Here is a 26,095-nt window from a genome sequence, read left to right on the forward strand (position 1 = left end):
TCAGCTTCTCATGTCTAGCCTGACTACTATTTTCTGGATCTCACCAGGCAAACTGTGTCTTGCATTCCACAGAAGTTTATTTTGTTGGGCCAAAAATATGGAGAAAAATTTTTTGTTGAGTTCAAAACACAAAAATAGTAAAGAAATAATAAATATTTTAGATTGATAGTGAAGAAAATATTAATATATGGAAAATTATAAAAAAGTTTTCTGTGCTGAAACAAATTAAGGAAAACAGAAAGCTGCATTTCACAGTTTTAGAAATAAGCAGCAACAGCAGGGAGTTTCTGCTGCAAGATCAAGGCAGATTTATTACTTACATCTTTACTTTATTTCTGAAGTTGTGTAACTAATGTCATCTGCAGGCACAAGAAGGTGGGTTTGTTTTGACAAATTTCTATATTTCATACACATGGTAATATTCATTTCAGCCATATCAATTTTTACCTTCTTTGATGCTTTTTATAATTGTGAGATTTCTTTTAGAAAAAAAAAAGTCATATACAGGTTAATTTATTCAGGCAAGCTTTGTAGGAGTAAACTTAAAAGGTTTTTAGGTTTGAGATTGTTTTGGTTTTTAGTTTGGTTTAGGTTTTTGGGGGTTTTGTGTGTGTGTCTAGTCTCTTTTTCCCAGAGCTATCACTTCAGTCCAGTATAAACACAAATTAATAATCACTAATAAAAATGAGTGGTAGAACCAAAAAGGCATATATCTTTTATTTAATAGAAATTTCACTGCAAAGCTCCTGTGTTGCCAAGCAAAATGATGAGATTGCAATATATAACAAGTATATAGTCCTAAAGCTGATTATGAAGAAGAAAAGCAATTACAGAAAATAAAATAGAGAGCATAAAATCACAACTTTGACATAAAATATACTAATCAGATTTTTTACTGGATGCAATACTAATTGTCTTTTGGCTAACACATGTTCTGTTTATTTTGCTTAAAAAGACTGTGAAGATAAGAAAGGATTTGAGGAATGTCTATTGTCAAATAACAGAATCTGTTGAGAAAATATTACAGGTGGCAGAATTTCAACTACCAAAAAGCTGCTTAATTTTCCTGCTAATTTCTGGTGTTCCGCCTTTTCCTTGTCAGTATTGTAAATGTGCAGTAAAAACAGCTGTACAGAATGTACACAGCTCCTAACAACAAGTTAGATTAGAGATTAAAAAATAACTTTTTGGTTTTTTTCTGTCAGCTTAATTCCAGTTTCACTAAAAGAATAGTTTTGTGCTACAACTTGACAAATAAAATGCAAGTCAGCTTGAAGCCCTCATATCCCTGAGCTAGTTACAGCATTGTGAGAAAACGTGGGAAGCGATCTGGGCTGGAAGTTTCTGGAAATAATTGGAAGTCAATAGAGGGTGGTCAGGACCGACGTCCTCAAGCCATAATTAAACAGCAATGTGATGTGTTTAGGGGTTAGGCTTTCTGGGACCTCACAGAGCTTCTCAGTGAAGCAAATATTCTGGGTCTGACTTGTTAAAAACAAACCCTACAGGTTTATATTTATCAGGTTCAACCACTGGTCAATGATTGCTTTCACATAGGTACTAGAGAAACTCTGTTTCCCTTCAGAACAAAAAACCCCAACCTCAAAACAACCCTCCTAAAAAAAAATCCAAAAAAATAACAGTGAAAAGTGCTCAGCAGAGGTCTGAGTGGGGCTCAGAGCAGGGGCTGTGCTGGAAGTGAATTCCAGAACTCTGTGCCCCCTGTGGGATGGTCCCTTCAGAGCCTTCTGAAGCAAAACCCCTGGGTCTGAGCTGGAGTCACTTGTGACATTCCCATTCTCTGGACCGAGGGACATAATTCTGTCTCTCAGGAGAAGAACAGAGAGAGGAGAAAACAATCTTTCTCTCTGCTCCTTTGTTTTCTCCATGTGGAATGTGGTGTGGAGATTGTTTACCTGCAGTGATGGCTGGGTTGGATTCTGGTGAAGGTTGTTTGGGGTCAGTGACCAATGGATCCAGCTGTGTCTCACATTCCCAGCAAAGAGTCACAAGTTTGAGTTAGGTAAGTAAGAAATAAGTATGTAGAATAGTATAGTATCTTATTAAATAGCATATTAATGCAATATAGTATAGTTTTAATGAAGCTATCCTTCAGCCTTCTGATCTGGAGCAGACATCATCATTTCTTCCCATCAGGGTTCCATTTTTTTACTATAGTCCCTGGGTGCCAGGGTGTGTGGGATCCGTGTCTCTGCTGTTCACTACACCACAGCATCCCAGAAACACCAACGCTCTGAGCTCTTGTGCTGCTTGAAGGAGGTATGGAATTACCAGCAGGGACCTGGAAATTGCCACATCTCTCCAACCTAAGGACTCTGTTTCCTGCATTTGTGTTCACAGCCACAGGCTGGCACAGAGGTAAAATTCTTCCTGCAAACCCTGATCCCGAGTCCACATGCCCCAGTAAAGTCAGCTGAGATGGGAAGTTGCCTGTCTAGTCTAGAATCAGAGCAGGGAGGCATTATTTTGTATTCTGCCCCCAAAACAGCTCCTGATTAACCTTGAACACCCTCACAGGTGATGGCTCAGGGGAGCCCACCTGGATTTTCATATCTGGGCACAACGCAGCAGCACTCCTGCAGTCATGGGAGGGAGCTCAGGGGAGCCTGCACCCTCCTCCAGGGATAAAGAGAGGAAAATATATGAATTGGACTGGCAGGGACATTACAATGAAAGGTGATGAGCCAAAATTTCCCACCAAAAGTGTGGAGTGTTACAGTGGTAAATGGAGAAGCTTTGAGGTTTGGCAGGACAGTGCTTCATTCTGGTGTTAATGTGGTTAGAGAGACATTGGTGTTTTGTCAAAAGATGTTTTGTGAAATACCAGTCTGTAGATTTCTCTGGTGTCTGTGCTATATTTAATGCAAAATTTACATGCTACAACAGAGGGGATGGATTTCTAATGTGGCTGCCATCACAAATTCAGTGGCTATCAACTGATACCTGAGCAGCTGCTCAGCTACAGAGCTGAAACTAAAATTCACTGCAGTGTGTCAGAAGATCCAATGTCACTGGCACTGCTTTTAGAATAACACCATGGTATCAGGGAACATATCAAAACATCTGTTTTCATTCTGAAAGATGTCTTTTGGTGAGCAGAATTATCTGTGTAACTTCCTAGGTAGATTTATGTTGACAAGTCACTTCTCTGTTGGTAGGATTTTGTCTCTTGAAGATCTGCCCTCAGGTGAATTGTTAGGAAGCAGTTCTGTCTAGGACTACAACAGGAGTTTGACAGCTAGACCCTGAAAATCAACAGCAAAGGGAATATGCAGGGAAACTCCAGTTGTGACCTGGCTCTCAGCTCTCCATTTCCTAAGGCAGGCTCCAGAAGAGGCATTTATAATGCTTATTATTAATTTTACTAGGAAGTCATTCAGGTGCTGCAATGAAAAGCAGCAGTATAAATGTCTTGGAGGACTCTATTTGTTTAGGGGTTTTATAGTGGTGGTAGAGTCTGGCTGGGATGCAGGCTGAAGGCTTTAACTGTTAGAACAAGCAATAAACACAGACATCTCAAATCCTCCATGGCCTGCCATCCCAGAGCACTACCTGGGGACTGAGGAATGAGACACAAAAAGCTGTTCCCTGGGCTATCAGTCCACGAGCTCTTTCTGAAGCAGCAGGACTGCAGGTTTTGGCACTGTGGCTGTTCCACGTTTTGCTGCTGGATGAGTTGCAAGTCCCGACTGTGACTGCAGGGCAGGATTCCTCCCCTCTCCTCCCATCCTGGGTAAATGCTTCAGTGCAGCTACCCAAACCTGCTGTGCATGCTAGGAATAAAGCTTATGTTTCAGATGAAGAGGCAAAGAAAGGTGTCACGGCAGGATCAGATTTGTAGTAAGGAGATCATGTGTGATGGTGATTTATTTAGTATGATTCATTCACCTCAAATACTGAAACTACACCTGTGGACTTTTCTTCATCAGAGACCAAAATGCATTGTAAGATATGAGAGCCTAAATTATGAGATAAATGTAGAATAATGGTCCAAGTAGGTTTTCATAATCCATTTGTTTCAGTTCCTGGATTGATTGTTGTGTTCCCTAGAAATTCCCTCCTTCCTAATACAAATGGTTCTCCCCATCCCTGGCTTCTGTCCCCATGGTGGATGTGAATACTTCTTTCCTCACACAGTTCTCTGCAAATCCCTGATTATAGGGTGGGAGGAAAAGGTTTTTGCCTTTCCCAGCACTCCTCACACAGGCTGTGTGTCCTGCCAGTGCCACAGGTTTGTTTTCCTCTTGGAGGTGGCTTTGGCTCGGGGCTCTGTGGTCCTGGCAGCCTGAGCCATGCCAGCCCAGCAGAACCCAGGGAACAGCCTGGCTCATCCTCTCACTCTCCGTGTCCCAGCAGGGCCTGGTGCCCACCCCATGCCCAGGGACGTGGGTGACACGGCTCAGGCAGGAGCTCCTGGCACTCTTAATAGAGCGTGGCTGCCTCATTTGTAGGCTCTATTCATCTGACAGCTGAGAATTATCAGTACTGATGCTTCACTCCCTCTCTTTTTCTCCAAGGTAGTGATTTGTCTATGTTATGGGTAGGTAAGCTTGACAAAACATTGCACATTAGCAGCTGAGACAGTGTTTGAAATGGGAAAATTGCTAGCAAACTGCTCCATTAGAGACCCAAATAACAAATTCTTTCTTTCCCTCAATGAAAGAGAGATAGTTAAGGCCCAAATTAATACGTCTGTCTCCCCAACTCTGCAGGGGGAATCACTCTTCAAGACTAATGGCTTCATCACTCCTGAGTGTGAGCTGGCTCTGCTAAGTCCCTGTTAGGCAGAGTTTTTTATTCTTTTGTGTTTTGTCATCCTGGGCGTGAGCAATACAGGCACCACAGGAGGAGGTGATGAAAAGATTTGCACCTCAGTGAACTTTGAAAAGGATTAGCATGGGAATTTGAGTGCTTATTCTTTACCCTGGGATAGTTTTTCATCTTTAACTGCATGGTTTGCCCGGGTTTGTTTTGTTCTGTTTTTTTCTCTGATATGTTTACTTTTTGCTCTCATTGCTGCAAAGTCATTTTTAAAAAAAGTGAGAAGAAGGAGGATTTGATCCTGTCTGGCATCATGTTATTACAAGAAAAAATGGATCTGAATCCAGTGGGCCCTCATACCTTCCAATCTCTGATGATATATTAGAGAAGAAAAAGGAAATTGTCCCTGTCCTTTGATGTTGTTGTCAAAGCCTCTAAAATAAAGCTGGGAGAGGCAGACAGAGCCTTGATGTGTGTGGGGATGGGAGAGATGTGCTTCAGTTCATCTCAGCACTCAGCTGGCAGCTGAGACATGGCACAGCCACAAGGGCAACAGAGGAGGAGCAAAAACCACGGGGAGTTTGAACAGGACCAATTCACTTTATCAGTTTTGTGAATTCCACTTGGCGAGTCTCTTAAATAGACCTGAGTATGAAATACCAGAGGAGAATAAAGAAAAATGTTATTGAGTTGTAGGAAACCTTTAATGGGAAGGGAGGTGGTAGTTTAAATTATCAAAATTTAGCCTTTTAGGACTGTGTGTCTTGTACATATTTTTCAAATGTATTGTAAAATTATTCTATATTATATTCTGGTATTACCCCCAAAAAATGAACTCCCAGATGTTGCTTTGCACTAGCATAGATGGTTTTATAGCATATGACAGCACTCCACAGTATAGGGATACACCATAAAAACCACAGTTTTCCAAAGGTCATGTTCTAGGTAACATAGGTAATCTTCTCAGAAATAAAATGTGCCTGTAAAATTTATACTTTCTCACTTTTTGGTAAAAAAAAAAAAAAAGGACAATAGGAATACTGCTTTTCATTTTATTTCCATGCTGGCATCTCTAGCAGTTTCCCATTGTATGGTTTCTAATTAGGCCTTCACCACCCTGAAAGGGCCAGCACCCCTCTTGGCAGAACCTAGAATTTCTTGAGATTTTTAATTGTCTGCTGTACTTAACATGTCATGTATGAGCTAAATGAGGTGAAAGAGTAAAGTATTAATACAAACAAGGTGTTTTCTGTTATTTTACTTGTGAAACTGCATTATGTTTCTCAGGCTAGGTCTGCCATTCTGTAACATGCATTTATGTAAAAAGCAAATGGAAGCTGGGTTAGTACTTCATTCTGTTAAAGCACAGGCTTATTTAATTCAGCACTGGACTTGGTGCTCTGGTTTGTGCCCACCTTGGAGCCCACCTGCCAACACACCCTGATGAGGGCCTGTGGTGTTCCTGTGGTACTGTAGGATATAAAAAGGGAAAAGATTTTAGAAAGTGCAAAAATACCCCAGAAAGTAGACATAAAGCTGAGAAAGGCTAAGAAATTTCAAAACCTTCTCATGGGAAGCTAAAAAAATAAAAACCAAGTGAATACATTTATATTTATCATAAAGAACAAGAAAGAACAAGAATTTATTGATAGTTCAAGATGTGAAAAGTCCTAGATATATGCTTTGCAAAGATAGAAAAAGTTTAAATCTTATATAATGAATTATTGTGTATTGTTTGAAGTTCATAGAAGTATTTTTGTTAATGTTAAACCCATGTAGGTCCTTTTCTTTTTGGTTAGAGTATAATGACTTTACACCTTTTATTTTATGCTATTAGTTCAAAAAATATAGAGAAAAAAGCTTTGCATAAGCTGCCATCTTGTATTTGATCTAGATTTGCATAGGTGTTTGTTTCTCTGTCTCTTACTTTTTACTTGTATGATACAGACAGATAATAAATCCTAAGTCTGCAACCAGTCAGGGTCCCATCCCTTTTTGTGAGTCATGGACTGATCCAGCAAAAATTCTATAACTTGGTACCATCTGCAAGGTGGGGTGCACTGAGCAGAACATGTTATGAGCATTCTTTAGTCCTTCATTTGCAGAGGGCTTTGTGGGATAAAAAAAATGTCAGGTGCTGTGGTGGAAATACAGCAGCAGATGACAGGTGCTGTGTCCATCTATTTCTGTGCAGGCCATCTGCTCCAGATTTTGTAGGAGAGGGTGAAGAGTTCACTAGGTAGCTTCAGAATGCAACTCTCAAATAACTCCTGTTTCTGTCTTCCTCTCTGCTTTTTCTAGACAATTTTTTTCTTTTTTTTTTTTTAATTTTTTTTAATTTTATTTTTTATTACTTGTGACCTGTGGCTATTCCAATTTTGGCTATTTTTTTCACCCTCTGTGGGAGAAAAAACTCAGTGTATATTTCCAGCCTTAAGTCACTAAAACTGCTTGGGAATTTTGCTTGTAAAGAGCTGCACGTGTCCCCCCATCCCTGTGTTTGGGGTTCCCTGTGAGGACTGCATGCTGCCCTGCAGGATGGCTGAGCCCCAGTTTCCATCCCCAGGGCCAGGAAATCAGGCAGGCATGACCCTCTTTTGTTCCTAGAAGTGCCTGCACAGAACCACTTGGGAGGAGTGAAACACCCGACTGGCAAGCTGACAAAAAGCCTTTATGGGAAGAGTGTGTGCTGCTCATTCTGGTGACAAACACCCAACAATAGCGGCGTGCCGGAGCTCACAGAGATTTGCATGCCACTGTGGACTTGCCAGAAATGAAGCTGTTATATTTAGACCAACTGGAAGGGAAATCTCAGACACTAATTCAAATCACAAAACAAGGAACAGAATTAACTCTGATCACAACCTTTAAAAAATAGATGGCTGCAGATATAAAAGAGGGCGAGCACATTGGCTGTACAAGCTGACTGTGCAAATATCAAAATATTTGTACTTAAATAGCTTCTTAGAGTATAAATGAGCTGGCAAATGATCTTATTTTCAAGGGGATTTTTTTTTCTTTTGCTTATGAAAGCACAGATCTCCAGAGTGATAGAGAGCTTATACATTTTCTCTCTACTATTCCCTAGTACTTTGCAAACCTTGATTTACTTCTCCCTTCTCCCATTTCTCCTATTTCTCCCATTTCATTTTATTGTCATTCCTGGTTCTAAATTTTTTTTTCTCCCATCTGCATTGCTGCTGCAACGTGAAATGACTGGAGTGCCTCATTTCATCATTCCAATATGCTTTTGTATTTCAATTCTAAGCTGTTTTCAACCACATATTTTTTACTACATAAACTTCTGCTTTTTAGGGCACTTCAGGGAAGAAAATACACAACATTTTAATAATAAATAAGAGCAAGGTGAAACCACACTTTGGTCTCAGTCCCAACTCAGTAGAAATTTAGCTGCCGTGGTCAGTGGAACTTGTTGTTTGAGGATCCACTTTTACATTTCTAACGGAGATGAATATTTAAAGTTCATCTGAGGAGAAGCCATTCCTTTTAGCAGGAATTCACGGAACTTGCTGACAAATACTTTACTATGGGGAAGGAACAGAAATTAATCTCAGTGGTTGCTGTATGTGGTATCTTAAAGCTGCTTACATTTTATGTTAATAATAGATGCATTTATGGTACTTCATAAAGAATACTTCTTTTAAGCCAAATCTTAGAAATAAAAAGAGCAGACTTGTTATGTAGTCTGGACCATATTGTTGAAAAATTTAAGTATTTGGTAGTTGGAATAGGAAGATGCAGGTCTCTTTTTTTACCCTTATAACATAAAATGCTCCCCGTCCTCTTAAAAATCTGAATTCACCTTGCAGTGAATTCACTTTGGTTTCTAGCATGTTCCCAGGTTGTTGCTCCTGAACTGGTCTGATTGTGTTATTAATCTGTTTACTAAGCTGTCACAGCCCAGCCTAGCTGTCCGTTTAAACAGCTCCATTCTATTTACAACACCTAGTCATGGAAAGTGTCTGTATTTTCTACCTTAACTTTAAAATATGCCTACTATTCTTTATTATTTCCATGAGCCTTAAAAATGTAATTTCCTTAGCTTGTGACATTTCTTCTATCTTAGCAGAGAGATTATTTTATTTTTCTAAGTCATTTTCTCAGTATTTTCTCTCTCTAGTGAACTTCAAAATAAAACCATGCTTTGCAAAAGACCCTGTAAAATTGCTTTTTATTTATATAAAATGTGCTGTCATATTGAACGTGATTCCTGTCCTATAGCTGTGTAGTTAACATGTATATTGCTTTGTTTGTTTTCAGACGTTTGGAACAAAACCTCATCAAAATCATTCCCCCTGGAGCTTTCACCCAGTACAAGAAGCTGAAGAGAATGTAAGTTTTAATAAGACCAACATGCAAGAGCAATCATGAATCTTCTAGCTTCAAGTTCAGTATCTTCATTTTAGAAACATATTGGCAATTCTATGTTGAAATCACTGGGGACTGCACAAATCATCTCTTCAGAGTGTAAGCAACAATGGAATTTGGTTCAGGATGCCTAGCAGTGCATGAAATTCTTAATAATGCTTAATTTCACTTCCTGTTATAAACGATGTGATTTAATTAGTTGTTAGTCTGTTCAGACTTCAGATCTGCTTCCTCAGAATAGATTTGAAGTTCCGTTCCTCTCCCCATCCGTTTCTCATCTGTTTGCAGCACGTCAGGGTGGCTGACCCCAGTTCTAGCAGCAGTCACGTTCTTGCAGAGCAGTGAGGAGTTCTTTGTAGTGCCTTTCATCTGCTGATGTTGAAATGGTTTGACTGTTTACAAGAAAACAAAGAAACCTGCTGCAGCTTGTTTTCTCTGTCGTTTAATCACCAGTGGATACCCAGATAATTCTTCTTTTATTACCTCTTATGTTTTCTCTTTGGATTAAAAAGCATTATAATCCTGATGTGCAGCAGTGCTGTCATGCAGATAACACGAGGCATTCCCCCAGTCAGGTTTTTCTTTCATTTTTGACTGATATGTGAGAGATGATGTGACAGTTCCACGATGACACAAATCATGGTAAAGCAGCTTACCCCTCTTCACCACAGTATGGAGATATTGCCACTGGAGCAGTCACTTCCAGAAGTCATACAGGCTTTGGAGATGAGTGCTAATGCTGCTAAAAAAGTGCCTTTGCAGTTCTTCTCTGATGTGATCAATGCTGGAATTAAGACACTGTCAGCTCATTTCAGAGAAGGCACTGGATTATCAGATAGCTTTGGGAAACTGAAGTGAGTTTGCACCATTCCATTGATTTAAGGGCAAAATTGCTGTGTTTTCCAGTCCCAGCTTAGAAAATTCCTAGAGCTGAAGAGCTGTAAATACGGATCTGAATATTTAACAGGTCAAATCATCAATCTTAGATGGTCTCTTTTCTTCTGTCTCACTTTCAGTATAGCTGTATGTATTTTTAAAGAAGTACTGTATTGGATAGTGAGATGGTAATTTCAGTGAATAATGATGGATCCCTCTTCAGTGACCTAAATTGTAACTTTTTTATTATTAAAATCACTACATAGTTCTTTCTAAGGTATGACTAATTTTAGATTTTTGTGATGTTTTACTGTCTTTTCATTTTTCATTGATGGGCAAAGTGTAGTTTTATGGGAGTTGACCAAAAAATATTCTTTCATGTAGATAGCTGCCCTATCCAACATAGCACTTGCTATGAGAAATTATTAATGTTAGAATTTCGCAGCAGAATTCCATTAGCAAGTGGTGCTAACAGCTTTTTGGGGTATAATTGGCACACTCATTGAGATCTGAACTCATAATGAAATAATAAGTTATTGTGCCAGATGATCTGTGCCAAAGCTTAGATAGCGTGACAGGATCTTGTGGGAGCACTTGGGGCAGGTATTTGGGTTCAGAATGTCCCATAACAAACCACATGTTTTGCCATTTGTTTGTCCACCTGTCTCCTTGTTAAAGTTTAGTTCCTGCTGGACAGGGAGGCCCTGGATTGAGCAACAGTTCTGTTACACCTAGTTTTATTGAGGACATTTGTTTCAGTATTTAAGGGGACTACTGACACCATCTTTTCAAGATTCCCAGTCCTGTTAACACAAAAATATACTTTGGTGAAAAGATTATATCCTCAAACAAAAGAATCATCCATCCTTCTCCTTTAGAGGAAAGATAAGTTCAGTATCACTGAAGTTTGTTAGCCTTTCTTCATTTCTGTCACTTTGATTTCAATGAACAGTGCCATAGCAGAAAGATTATCAATTTAATTAATGGATGCCCTACTGGGGGTACAAATGCTGAACATTAATGTAATTGTTGTTATTGTTACTATTAACTACTATAATAATATTTAATATCATTCAGAGGATAGTATTAGCATAATCCTGTAAATGGTATTGTATTCTTCTCCTTCTGCAAGAAAAAAATATGCAAGAATGTTAGTGATGATAGTCCTCATTTGCAACTCTGTACTCCCTGTATTTTGATTATTTACTGAGTATTTCCTGCAAGATAATGAAGTTTCCTTTCCTTAGCTAATTGGATAACTGAGATTAATTATTAAATTAGATCCACTTGTCCAACATAATCTTGATATGACTTGATATTATAAGTTCAAGATGATAGCAAAAAAATGTATATTAATTCAAGTGTTATACTTGCATATAGCTGCATTTTGCTGTTTAGAATTATCTCTTCAACAACTTCCAGGATGGGAGAATTATTTGGATGATTAGGTTCAGTTAAAGGAGCTCAAACCTATTTTGTCTTGGACTTAATCAGAATTGCCCACATTTCCTGTCTCTGCTCTTCTTTTAACTAACAATTTTGTAGAGCAAGAGTAAGAGCCAAGTACATGGAATAACTTTGAAGGTTGTGGTTGCACCTCTCTGGCTCTGATGCTTGTAGTGGCATTTCATGTTGTCAGACTAATTTTACCACATTTTAGCAGAAAACACATTGAGATTTTACAGGCTTCCCAGTAGCTCTGTGGAGTTGTGACATTTTTAAGCAGCTTCTACAAACTAAACTGTGTATGACATGGGTTTTGCTGAGTACACTTGTCAAATGAGAACAGTCCATTTTATATGTTGGAGATAATCAAGTAATCTGTTTTTAATAATGTTAGTCAACAAAGAGAGTATTCAACCAGTGCTATTAATAGTTTTGCATTTGGCTACATCTAAAAATAAATCTGTTTTGTTTCAAAACCTGAAGACATTTAAGCCATGCAGTCATGTGTTACTCAGCAACTTGCAGGGTATCCTTGCTCCTCTGGTGCAAAGTCAAAACCAATTTATGTCCCCAACCGGTGACTGAGCACAGCCACCCTCCAAGGTGTGTGCAACAACCTTTTCAGAGATTTCTATCATGCTGTCAGAGGTGCAGGGAGGGAGTGTGAGGTGACTGATATCATCCCTTCCTGAGTGCAATCCTGATAATTTTATTACATTTCCAGTTGAAGAGACACACTTCCCCTGAGTGATTCTGAGATAGCCTAAAGTAAGAAAATGAGCCTTATGTCATCTAAATTGTCCTAGTTGTGCAGCTTAGAAAAGCCTGTCCCTGTCTTGATGTAAATGAAAGACAGAATAGGACAATCTCAGCAAAGCAGGCCAAACAAAGGGAACAGAAGTACCAGACAAAATTGAATCCCTTTCTCTCTCTCAAGTCAGAAGATGAAATCTTCTTATCCGAGAGCAGTGGATCTTGGGCTCTAATGGAAAGGAAATAATGTGTCTAATTATCTTCTAATGCTGATTGCAGTGCATCTGCATGAAGCAAGAGTGCCGTGGCCCAGTGTGGCGTTTCAGGCACCATCAGTTACACGCTCGGGAGAGGAGGCTGGAAATGCTGAGATGTAGCAGGTCACTACAACACTGCTGAAATACTCCTCTCAAAAACTAGATCCCCCTTTTCAGATGCAAACTCGTCTTTTTCCGTGATTTAGCAATATTTAGCATTCCTCAATATTTAACATTTTTCAATAAATAGGTAGGATTGATCCACTTCATATTTCTCCTTACTAGATGAAAAGCAACAGTCAGTCTAAGCAAGTGTCACAAAATCCTGTAGAAAAATAAAAATAATTTTCCTATCTTCTAGGTGGCAAGTTTGGCTGCTGTAAGTTAAGCTGCAAAACTGAAACTTTATATGAATCCTGTCCTGCTAGGAAGGATATTGTAGCAGAAAACATCAGTAGATTGCAGAGCCATTCTTTATGAGCTTTAAAAAAGAATCAAACCTTAGAAAAGTTACCAAAAAACCAAACAAAAAAATCCCACTTTACATGGCTAGATTTGAAAAGAGTTTGAGGATCTCATTAAAATTTTAACCAATATAATTCGTAGCTCAAAAGATGTAGAGAATGGAAAACCTCTTTACTTTCTGATTAGTAAGTTCTCATTCAAGTGATGTTTTATTTAGAGTCCACTTGGATCCATAGCAAGTGCCCCAGTGGAAGTATCAGTGAAGATGTACATGAAATATTGCATTGGTGCAGCTATCAGTGAAGAGATTTGGTACTAGTGACACAAGCTGATATCAGCTATGAGGGCTGATACTGATATTTGATACTGCTGACACTAGCTGGGAAGCTATCAGGGAGTGCAGTGAGGTGGCTGAAGGTGGTGTCCCAGCTCAGCACCTGGTTGAGCTGATGGACAGAAAGTCTAATGACAGTGACAGTCACGATGAGGCACCCAACTCTGAGCACCTGGGTGCCAAGTGCAGTAAATTGGGCTCCTTGTATAAAGTTACTGTGGCACAGCCTTATTTATCTGTGTGTTCTTAGCTGCTTATGATTCAAATTGAAGAGTATTTTCCAAACGAGGAGCACACTTTACTTCAAAAATCCAGCAGGCAATCCAGCACAGCCAAAAGGCTGGAATCTGGCTGGGCTCCCTGACAGGTCTGCAGTGGTCAGCACAGTGGGGTCCCCCCAGTGCTGCTGCCTTCAGAGCTCCACAGTTCCCATTCAGATGCTCGAAGGCTTCCTCCAGTGTCTGAGCTTCAGCAGATCAGTGCTGAGTGGATTTTGTGCTGCTTGTTTTTTCCAGGCTCAGTGGAGCAGGGCTGAGCTCCCTGCTCTGGGACCAGGGCTGCACGATCCACTCTGCTGGTACAAAGTTGGCCTTCCATGCCTGCACTGAAATGTTCAGACACCTTTGTGCTTTGTCACAGGCTGCTCGAGCAGGGTTGCAGGGCCATCTCCAGTATTAATGGCTTTGGGGTGGTTTTATCAACATCACTGTTGTTCTTCGTAAAAACCTTTCTTTAACATCCATGAAGTCAAAGCCCTTATTAAGAAGGGTGCTCTCTATTGAGGCTGTGGCCTGTCACACTGGCTGATGTTTTCTCATCCTTCCTGGAATTTACCTATCTCTGCCATTACATAGTTCATCATTTCTCTGAGATAATATGATCATTTAATTCTGTTTTTATACCAAGTGTGTTCTTCCAATAAGTTACAGCTACAATATTTTCATTAGATTCCTGTTTACTAACATTTTTTTTGATCCTTCTTTCTTTTCACAGAGACATCAGCAAGAATCAAATAACTGACATTGCACCTGATGCATTCAAAGGCTTGAAATCTCTCATTTCATTGTAAGTAGAAAATAGAACTGAATGGGCATTTGGGGAGAGCTTGCATGTAAGAGGAATAAAAATGATAATGCGCTGTCTGGGGGAACATATGTTTCTGTGTGCAACTGCCAGCTTGTGTGAAGCATCTGATCTTTTGTAAATGAAAAATTTTGTAAATGAAAAATGAAGTTTAGAAGGAGGCCTGTCTACAAGTCTCTCATAAGGCTGCTGACGTCTGCACTTCTTCAAATCAGTGAATTATTCAATCTTCTGCACCCATGCACCTGCAGGCTGCTCCATGCTCCCACACTCCTCATGGCACACCAGAACCTCACCTTAGACATGATTGGTGCTGTTAACTGGGGAAGAGTTGGGGAAATATTTCCAGACTGGATATTTTTCTCTACTAAAGAAATTACACTCTCTTTGGAGTTTTCTGGTTTATTTGATTTTTTTGTGATGTGGGGTTTTTTTGATTGGTTTTTGTTTAAGATTTTGGTTTTGTTTTGTTTAGTTTTTTTGTGGTGGTGGGTTTTGGTTTGTCTTTTTTTCTTCAAACTAGTTAGGGAAGGACCTAATCATAAGAAAAATGTTTATAAATGTTTATACACCTTAGCTGTAATTACGGCTTTATTAAGCTGGAAGGGAACTAAGATATGATTTCATACAGGAGATAAAAGGAAGGTAGGATTTCTTGACAGCCATTTGTTTCTCTTTATAGAACACAGAAAACCGATTTAGCACCAAGTTGAATTTACATGCAGCTGTATTTCAGCCTAGGTACCCACACCACTATTAAAACAGTTGAGCTTTTAAAGGGTAAAAAGAGCAATACAAGGTCAGAAGCTGCATATTGAGGATAAACTAGAGTGGTAGAAAGCCCCACATTGAGAGAAGAGGGAAGCAGAACTAGAATTATGTTTACCTGTGTTAATTTTAAAAACAGTATGGAAACAATTATCTCATTAATATTCATATAACCCAGCTTGGTTCTTAAAAACTGTAGTTTGTTTCTAGAAGCTGACATCAACTTATTTTCTGAATACTGGATAATTCTGAGAAACTGAACAATTTTTTGGCTAGAAGAATATCAGAAAGTTATTAAGTACTAAACTTACATGTTGCAGTAAACCTGAGAGCCAGAATGCAGAAGGATTTGCCTTTTTTTATGCCCTGAATCCAGCTGGGAGAATGCCAGAAATATATATTAAGTGTTGCTGGTGTTTGTTAAATAGTTCTGGTGGTGTTATTCAACATGCTGTGGAAATGGTCAAATCCCTCACTGCTGTCTGGAAAGAATTCAGCAAGAGAGTGACATTTACTGAAGGCTACAGTTTTGGCTTAGTGTGAAACTAATGCTGATGCTGCAGTGCTGCAGCTTCCTGGTCCTGGCAAAACTCCTGGCTAGGAGTGAGCTGGATCGGCAAGACATTTCCACTGGGCTTGACTTCCCGAGGCAGAATTTATTCAGCTTTAGCACAGTTAATTCAGATATCCCCAGGTGGCCTCAGGAGTGTGGGACAAAACACATCAGAGTGGACAGAGAGGAAATGAGAATATAAACTGGGCAGGAGTTTATGGTGTTTTGACTTGCAGACAGCAGCAAGTGACATGACTGTGCATTCTCTGCACAGTCATCCAGGGCAATATTTTAAGTAAATGATGTTATAATGTGTTCATATCCAAGTGAGTAAAACAGTGCTGAAGTTAATGCCAGTAGGTTGTGGCAGGGAGATGAGATGCAGCACAGCAAAGGCTGCAACAAGGGAACTGCCTCCAAGGTTTCCCTTTGTTCCGTGTTTGCCTCAGTTTCCCTCCACCACAGACACACAAAGCTGTAAAACACAGTTTCTCCTCTCCTTGGCAGCCTTGTTTCTAGGGCAGTATCAACTCTAGTCTTGAAATTATCAGCCTCCTCCTCTAGGGTCAGTTATCAGCTGTGTTTTTACTTTCTTTTGGAAGGTTTTGCCCCTGCTGTTCATTGCAGGTAATTCTTAAAAATATTTTCCCTGTAGTTGACAAGCCATGGTTAGTTCCCTCATCTTTCATGACCTGTGCACTCAGACCTGGCAGGCTCCTCCCTGTAGTTCTTTCAGCTTCTGAGCCATATATATCTTTATGGAGCAAGGTGATAGCCTGCTCAGCAGAATCTGGCTTTCTCTGAAGAAAGCTTCCCCAGGTGAGGAATCCTTGGCAGTGCCAGCCCTGCCAATGACACTGCCCAAGGGGAAAGAGCAAGGAGGCAGGAATGAAGGAGACAGTGGCTTACCAGTGTTTTCTCTTAGCAGCTGAGTCTTTTGGGTGCCCAAGGCCCCAGCAACTTTTCACTCAGCTGCCTGCCCTGCAGGAACACTGCTCTGCATACCAGGAGCAGCACTCAGGTGTGATTGGTGCGTATATTTTAATGAAACATCATCAAAGTTTAATCTCTGCACAGAGCAGCTGGACTTTTCAGCTAGCTGAGTTCCAACCAGAAGAAAGGAGGGGAAAGTATTAATGCACAACTGAGAATAAGCAACTTGGTTCCCATTAAAAATGAAGTGCTGCTGTATGACCTATTATCCTTGCGCTTTTTTGGTCTGTTTTTATTCCCATTTTGTGCTCCTCCCTCTGCTCCCTGCTTGCATGCAATCACAGTGCTCCCTATGGGTCTGGGGAGCCAGAGTGCTCCTCTGGAAGGCAGCCAGCGTTGTTAGTCTGCCTGCCTAATGCAGGCCTCTATTTAGTGGGTTCTACTCTGCTTGCTTCTGAAGTCAGCTTGGCTTGGTGTTTCCAGGCAGAAATGCTTCCCAGAGTACTCTGCCTGTTGTACTTGTGTTGGGATGGTAGGAAAAAATGTATAGGGCAGTTTTCAAAACATGGGGATGTTTATAATGGAAGCTGTTTCCTCTAAAATGTCTAAAACTTAAATCTTTTAAAAGTGCTAAGTGGTCCTTGTGCTAGCAGGTCATAAGTTTTTTATTTTAAATCTGTATGTTTTCTCTAATAAGAAATTCACCTATGGGAGTTAAAACAGGACACAAAATGATTATACTTGAAATCAACTATTTCTACCTTGGGCTTTCTCTGCATTTAGCAAAAAAAGGGCAAGTTTGCTCCTGTAGGGTACTCAGGACTTCTCCATTCCCTATATGCAGGAAGAAATAAGTTACTTTTTACTTTTTCTATGCCTGTTTTCAAATGGGATTTTTTTTCCCTATTCATATTACTCCTTGGATCAAGAAATTTCTACTTAGGAACATTTGGGGATGCACATAATTTCTTTTTTGCCTGGTTGTTGCAGAATAAGAACTGGAATTATTATGCTTTAAGAACTTTTCCCTTCTTTTTCCTGGAGTTTCCTGGCTTTTCCTCTTCTTCTTGTTGTCCTGGAAGAATTAGTCTTGCAATGCAATAGTTCCTCCATATCAGTATGAGCGTAAATAGTACCCCTGCATTGAGAAGTGTGGCAAAATTGGTTGGCTGCAAAGGAATGTATTGCCTGAATTTGAATGAAAAGTTTCAGAAACACTCTCTTTGCAGTACGTGGTGTTTGTGTTCTGTGGTTAGCAGGATCTCTGCAGGAGCTGGAGTGGTTAACAACAGCCCAGAGCATGGGGGACAATAGGAACAGCTTCATGCTTCAAGATTGCAGCACACACTTTCGAAAGTAAATTAATTTTCCACTTAATCACCTCAGAATTGGTCTGGTATCAGCGAGAGAATTGTGTCAGCATTTGGTTATTGTTAATAGTATCAAAGATAAATGTCATTCCTGGGGTCAGTAAACATCCCACAAATGTAGGTTTGGAAGGCCATATCAAGACTCTCTGGGTACATTTTATGAGATATGACAAAATAGTCTAAGCCTTTAGGGTGTTAATCTGCATGAATAAGTTTTAGACCATTGCAGAGGGAGAATTCCTTTGGTTTTGTTCATATACTGAATTAAGCTAGTGAACACTTTAAAAGCTTAGATCAGCCCGGGCACAAAGACAAGAGACAGCTTAGGTTTTGACATAGCAGTCCCAATTTAGACCATCATCTCCTGGGTGATGATGTATGGGGTGTCATTCATGGTGATTTGAAATCTGCAATAAAACACTGTCTATTGCAATAGCTGACAAACTTATTTTAAGGTAACAAATTGCATTGCATAGTTTTACTGTGATTTATTTAGCTTAGCTTGTTCTGAAGAAATATGAAATAGTGCAAGGGAAAAGAATTACAAATCTAAATTTCTTTTAGATATTAGAAATTTATTGCTGTTTTTATCCCTATCAATTAATCCTCTTCTGAAAACCTGAATTTGTGTTGTGCCTGTGCCATTGTCCGTAGCTTGGGAAATAAAATTCTTCCTAGCAAGAATTGTTTTCACAGTCTGAAGGAAAGTTAAAACCATTCTGAGGACTGAAAAAGACATTGCATAAAGTCACAATTTGACACTTCAGTAAGAATGTTTCAGCCCAGCCAAAATAAAGGAACACTTAGCTGGAAGCCATATGGTCTAAAGTAAAGGATTCTGTGCTAGGCTTTCATACCTCAAAAAACTCTGTGTCACCTTCAAGGGAAAAATCTCTGTATTCTGTGATCTGTCTTAATGAAGCAGCTAAATTGCAACTACATTTGCAAGTAAAGAAGCTGAGGAGCAGAGATATAAAATAAAGAAAACAGCAATTATTGTTTCACACCTTTCAAAGGCGATGTGTTAAACTTCACTTAATCTGAAGGGCCATGTATTGGTAAAGTCAGTGCAAATTCCCTCTTTTTAAAATGGTGCAGGAGGTCAGAATGGATAGAGACTGTGAAGAATCAGTGTAAATTTCATGTTTTGAGACCCTTCTGCTGAAGGTTTGGTCCATCATTGATGATGTTCTCACCCACCATACTTGTGGCTCCATGTGCTTCCTGTGCTGTCTTTGTGTGTGGTGTGTCCCAGAACTGCAGATCAACTATGGAGTGTCTGTTTCCACTGTTTAATCTTTATTTTAGGATATCATGGGTTAGCCAGCAAAACTTGAAGTCTAGGGGTAACAATTAATTATTTAATTGGAAATTTAATATCTAATATGTCTTGGGATGGATACATCATTAGGGGACTATTGAAATATGATGCCAGAATCAGCCTAAAGAAACACAATGCCTCATTTGTGACTGTTTTATATTTGTTTAACTTCTTGTTGCAGATCCATAATGACTCTTTAGGGTGCTGCTCCCAGAGATTTCCAAAGCTTGCGTGCTGCCAGGGGTTTTTGCTTTATGTGCTGTGGTATTTGTCAGACCTGTGGCTGATTACTCTCCTAAAGATGAGAAGCCAGTGAAGAATCAGGAGCCCACACCAAAAAAAAATCTTAGTAATTTTTTTGGTGTTCTAATAAATGTTCTAATTCACTAATTCACTGTCTATTGGCAACAATTACTGAACTAATTTTATTTTTATTATATGTTAACTTTGTTTGTGGGTTTTTAATTTAAAACAATTGCTCTGTCTCTAAAATTTCAGGTGCTTTGGGATAGAAGTGTTGTGTTCCTGAGCCAAGCTTGCACATTAGCCAGGACATCTGCATGTCCTGCAACACTTGTGGGGGAAGCAAGTGAAAACCGATTTTAGAACTTGTAATGCCAAAGGGCAAATCTCCTAAAATTTACCTCTGCTGGTTAAAGCACTGGAGAGTTAAATGAAGCTCTTGAATTGAATTAGCCATGTTTCCTGCTATATGGTTTTTAAAGATACTGTTTATTATTTAATTTATTTAGTTGTTTGGTTTTTTTGTTTGGCTTGGTGGGTTTTTTTGTTGGTTTTCTTTTTTGGTTTTAGGGGTTTTCTTGTTTTTTTTTTTTTTTTTACTTTTTGTGTTTTTTTCTGTGGTTGGTTGGTTGGTTTTTTGTTTTGTTTTGTGTTTTTTTGTGTTTGTTTGTTTTTGTTGTTGGTTTGTTGACTTTTGGTTTTTTTTCCATTATTGTTTGATTTCGTTTAGTTTTGTTTTGGTTTTGGGGTGTTTGCTTCTTGGTTTGTTTGTTTTTTCTTGTTGGATTGTTGACTTTTTGGGTTTTTTTACATGGTTGGTTGTTTTTTTTGTTTAGTTTTGTTTTGTGGCTTTTTTGGGTGTTTGCTTTTTGGGATTTTTTTGTCTTTTTTGTTTTGGCTTTTTTGTTAATTTGTTGGGGGTTTTGTTTCATTTTGTTTTGTGGGTTTTTGAGGATGTTTGTTTTTTGGATTTTTTTGATCGTTTGTTGGGCTTTTCTGTTTCATTTTACTTTGTGTTTTTTGGGACGTCTGTTTATTTGTTTGTTTGGGTTTGGTTATTTCTGTCAGGGGTTTTCATTTGGTTCCTTTCCCCCAGAACTGCTGCTGGGGGAGCCCTGGGGTGCAGGGCAGGGAGGTGCAGGAGGGTCCCTGTGGCTGCAGGAGCCAGCCCAGGGGATGCTCCTCGGTGGGAATGTGCTCTCCTGGCTGGCACAGACATAGAGAACTCAGCAAAGCAGCTGCTCTGTGCTTTTTGCTGCAGCAAAGGGGCTGCAGAGCTGTGCAGAGCAGTGCAGGAGCTGCGGTGCAGGAGCTGCAGTGCAGGAGCTGCAGTGCTGCCCTCCCTGTGCTCCCTGCAGCCCAGCCATGGCATCAGCTCATTTGGCTCCGTGCAGTGCTCAACATGAATATGAATTAGAGACAAGTGCCTGAGCTCTCATACTGACTTTTGTTTAGCTGCTAATCTGTTTGAATGCTAATGTGCCACATGCACATAAGCCAAATTAGTTTGGAAAATGTTTCTTTTCCTTTTTGCGGCTTCTAAAAATTGGAGCTTTGCTTTATTTGATAAGCTACTTCGATCTATTTTGCTCAAAATAATAAAGAAGATGTATAAACACACCCAAGGTTTGAAGTTCAGTAGCACACTGCACTACGACCTTCTGACTCTCAAATTAAAAATAAATGAAAAAAAAATTGCTCTGAGGGTCTTATTTTGATATTTACATTCAGTAGTGCCATAGGACATGAGTGTTGATATTTCTTTAAGGTTTTTCTTTCCCTAAATGTTTTAGCTCTACAGCCAGAATAACCCTTAGGCTGGAGTGGGGTCGTTTTTACCTTCCATGGACATTTTGTAAAACTCAGCTTCTCAATTCCTCTTTGCAGTTGCACTATGCATTATTGATGAGCACTGATGATCCTGCTCCTTCACAAAACTAAGGAAGATATTTCTCTGACATCCCAGAGTTTGCAGTCTAAACTTAGTGTCCAGATGACACACTAAAGCTAAAGAAAGCTAAAGAAAGGATTTTCAGAAAGACTGGAGGGGGAGGAGGAAGCATACTGGATTCTGTGGGCATTGATGTTTTAACCTTTTACAAATATTTTATTTGCAGAGGTTTTGCTTCTGCTTCCTAATACAGGTGCACACATCTTTGTGCAGAAAGAAATCTGTGAGTCAGCCTTTCACATTTTGGTTTAGAGCCCAGTGAAATTCAGGGACTTGAATGTTCTGTCTAAATGATCCTTTCCAAGTTCAGCCACCATCTCTGTCCAGCTTTGGACAGATTATAAAAATCTTCATGTATTGCATTACATTTTATTGAATTAGGAAATTGTTTGTGTCTTCTGAAGCTAAGGTTAAGAAACAATCAGAAAAATTTGGAAGCATTCATTACTCACAAGAAACACTAATGGGAGCAGCACATTACAAACACCTCCTGACTCTGTACTAGATAGAGAAATTGTTATGTTTGTTTAGAGAAAATAGAATGCTGGATGACCCTGAGTTTCTTGAGTAGCACTCCAGTTCCTGCTAAACTGCAAGAGTAATGAAAAATTTGCTTTCAGTTTGGGTTTTGCTATTTAAATGGTGTTACTGTGTTTGGGCTCAGAAATGAGCTGCTCTGGAAGGCTCCCACAGGGCTGATGGACTCCCAGTGACTGATGAAGAGTAAACTGAAGTGGTGATGCTCTGGGAAGGCCAGGGGGTATTGGAAATGGTCTGCCCTGCTAAGAGTTTGTTTTTCAGCATGTTCAGCTCCCCCTAATATTTCAAACATTGTCAGGCAGGGTAAGACAGGATTTCAGCCAACATCCAAGCCTCACATGGTCTTTTGATTCATTGCCAGCCTATTGTTCCACATTAAAAAGTGAGGGAATCAACACATTTAGTGATACATAAGCAGCAGGGTTTTGGCATGAGCTGGTTTATAGCTGTGTGCCATGTCCTGTGTAGAGCACAGAAATTACATAAATTCTGTTTTTCCAGTTTGAAATGTTTTTTAGGTAAGGCAAAATGTTGTCAGAGGGAGCCTGATCATCTTCCATTTTACCAGGACTCACTTAAGCTCCTCAGCAGCTCTCTGGTTTTCACAAATGATACTGACCTGCAGAAATGACATGAGCTAATAGTTCAGCTGTGATTGAATTTCTGGTGTTCCTGTCATACATGATTTTGCTCTGATCACTGGGTAACACATCTCAGCATAATGGTGGTTCTGTCTCTCTTCCCCTTCATTCAATTTCTAAGGATAATATATGTGCATTTTTCCATTAAAAAATGAAATATTTTTAATGCTAAAACTGAATCGTGGATATCAGGTCATATATTTATGGTTGATTAAATATACACAGTGACTCTCATTTTTGTTATTAAAGCTTTACTGATTTTTATAACTATGCTATGCCTGAATTATTTTTGAGCTCCTGAAATGTATGTCTATTTCCAGTTCAGGATAAATTTCTTTATATTAGTTCATTGAAATGTTAACAGCAGCTGGTGAAGCCATAATATTTTATCCAATGATGCCTGTGTCACATTTCATGCCAATTACTGTATCTTAAGAGACTCAGTTATATGAAATTTTATCGACAACCAGCTTGTGCTCTCTGGCTTTTAAATTCAGTATTACTGAGCAGAATTCTAGGTTTTTGCATCAGACAATGCGCCTTTCAGTGGCTAAAATATTTTTAAAGAGGATGGAAAAAAAATCCTTTAACAGAATGAAAAATATTTCAGATACAGTATTTGGATGATGTCCAGTTTCTACATTAAAAATGCCTTCCAACACCAGACGAAGCCTGAATCATAACGACTCATTTAATGCCATGTGCTCTCTGAAAAGAAAATGAGATCAGTGGTTAAATGAAATGCCCACAGATCCTGGGCATGGTGCACCATGATCAATAAAGATGATAATGCAGAGATGTGGGAGGACACTAAACTGGGCTCTTATTTAAGATTTATTTTGTCTTCCTGAATCTTTCAGAGTGCTCTATGGAAACAAGATCACAGAGATTCCCCAGGGCCTTTTTGATGATCTTGTGTCTCTGCAGCTGCTGTGAGTATGATCCCTTCCTCTTCTTTATTTTACTGACTAGCTAGATTTACTGTTCACTCAGCTCCTGACATTAATAGAACCTCCTTTTCCACTGAAAGCTCACTGGGATGTGCTAGTCTGTTGTTTCTGTGTCAGGCAAGAGGGAGGCGAGGGCTGAAAAAACTAAAAAAGGAAGGTGTCAACAGTTTTATAGCACAGAGTGTATAATGGATAATAGACACGGAGGATTTAAGTGTGGGGAGGAAATGAGAGACTCAGTCCAAGAAAGGAAATTTGGTCACCGGCTGATGCGTGGGTGGGGATGCCATCTGATTGTTTTTACACATTTAGCACTTGTGGTTCAATGTCTGGATCCTTGAGGGCTTCTGTGCTGCAAGAACCTGCTGGGGCAAGGGAAAGGGCAACGTGAGAGCTCTGACTGCTGCAACTCCTGCTCAGTTCCACGTTCTTATGATGTCAGATGGGGCTTAGTTGCAAGAGAAATGATTTTACAATATATTGTTATTTAAAATATTTTATGCCACGTGTGATTTAACTTGCAGTCATGATCAGGGTAAGATATATAGAGAGATATTCATTATGTATTAATGGAGCAGAAAAGATTTCCTAAGCCAAATGTGAAATTGCAAATTTCATTCACTCTTGTCTGCATGATCACATTGGGAACCAGTAACTCCTTCAAAGGGAAGGGACTCACCAGCCAGTCAGTAGAGGGAGCAGCAGGGAAGTGAGTTTAATGTGTATTCCAGTGTTCTGATTACCATCATGGATGATGCACTCCGAAAATAAAGGTGATGTATCAAAAGTGAGTCAATTCTGGTTTGTGTCACATACAGCCCTCCACCCCAAACAGTAAATCATATTTAATACAGAATATGAAGTGGCTTTTAGGCATGTCACTTGAAACCTTTCTGACAATCCTTTTGTAGCCAGCAATGAATTTCCCCAAGATTGTCATTGCCATTGGATGTGTCACTGTGATTGCAGTCTTTGCTGCCCTTATATGGGAAATCAAAGTAAGCTTAGATTTAGATCAGCATTCATGAGCAAAGCCAAATGAGTAAAATGAAGTCACTGAAATGATTCTCTATGCTAAGTGAGGAGCTGCCCATCACTTTATCCTCACCCTATGCACCTTTTTCTGGCAGCTCCTTTCCTCTCTCCTGCCCCAAACCTCACAAATATCTGGTTTTCACAAGTTTTCTGGTGCTTCAGTGTTTCCCTGCCTGGGCAGTAAGAGAAATTCTGGGGGTTTGCCAGGTCTGACAAAAATAATTATGAAAGTGCAGAGGGGCTGGGACTCATCCTATTTTGAAGAAAAAAACCCTGTATTTTTAAAAATCTGAGATTTAAAACCTCCCCAACCCAAATATTTTATAGTTGCAACTTTGAAGTGATACTCTTCAAGACTTGTTCTGTGTAATCCAGGACACTTTACAGATAGAATCCTTCCCAGGAGGAAAATATAAGTAAGAAAATCACTCAATACATGGATCACTGTGTCCTATAAAAATATGGGTCTAGAACTTCTGCATAAGGCATTAAGCAATTTTTAACTCTTTTATAGAACAGTGCTAGTGTGCATGTAGAGCAGGCCTTCAGTGAAGTGCATATTTAAGACAAGATACAATTGTTTTTAGTCAGAGTTGGCTCAAGTGATGCTTTGTTGTTAAGGAAACAAAATCTGTGTGCCAAGGAACCACTGGAAGGTGTTGTGATTCAACTATTTATCATTCTCAAGCTGAGACAATGTAAATAGGTTGCCCTGTTTTGGGATTCCCAAAATACCATGACCTAAGGGCTTTCCAGTGTTTGTATGTAAAGTGTCTTTTGGCAAGGAGAGCATTGAATGATCATGTTTTAAATGCAAACAAATGTCTGCAGCTTTTTGGATTGTGGCTTTAAAGCAGCTGTTCTGGGATTGCTTGTAGTATTTTAATGGCTACTAAAAAAAAATAAATGGCATTTGTTGGTCTTAGACCTGCTGTTGAAGAATTGGAAGAGTGCCCTATGATTAGATCTAATTTAGTGTTCCATGGGCACTAGATTGGATTTCTTCTTATTAGTCTGGAGACACTCTGATAAGAACACTCTGATTAAGGTATCCTGGTAGCCTGTCTGGTTTCCTGAGCTGGAGCAGGAGCAGTTTAGAAAAGGTACTGGCTTTATGATAAAGCAGGACACAATGAGAATAAGGGAGTCCTTGTGGGACCTGTATTGTTTTGAAGGAAAAACTATTATTAAGAAAGAAAATATATTATTTTAAAGGAAAAAATAATTACTGTGACATTTCAGAACAGATAATATTGTTATTAATTGTTTTAGATAGAACTCATCAGAGTTTATCAGACATGTAATTATTCTTCAGTTTAAACATACTGTACTGTCACAATATAGGCCAGGATTATTCTGTATTCTGGCTGAATTGCTCTCTGTAAGGGCCTTCAGAAACATCTCT

General features: G+C 39.4%; 1 protein-coding gene across 2 annotated transcripts in view; it reads left to right on the forward strand.

Moving 5' to 3' along the window:
- Positions 1-26,095, forward strand: part of SLIT3 (slit guidance ligand 3) — a 482,119-nt gene that overhangs the window by 312,529 nt on the left and 143,495 nt on the right. For both annotated transcript variants that reach the window (XM_031506039.3, XM_085591180.1), the window contains 3 exons: positions 9,064-9,135; positions 14,296-14,367; positions 23,566-23,637. In XM_031506039.3, the coding sequence (XP_031361899.3) occupies positions 9,064-9,135; positions 14,296-14,367; positions 23,566-23,637 (216 nt within the window). The remainder of the gene's footprint in view (positions 1-9,063; positions 9,136-14,295; positions 14,368-23,565; positions 23,638-26,095) is intronic.

This window comes from Lonchura striata, chromosome 13, assembly GCF_050655825.1.
Source record: "Lonchura striata isolate lonStrDom1 chromosome 13, ASM5065582v1, whole genome shotgun sequence".
Classification (NCBI taxonomy): Eukaryota; Metazoa; Chordata; class Aves; order Passeriformes; family Estrildidae; genus Lonchura; species Lonchura striata.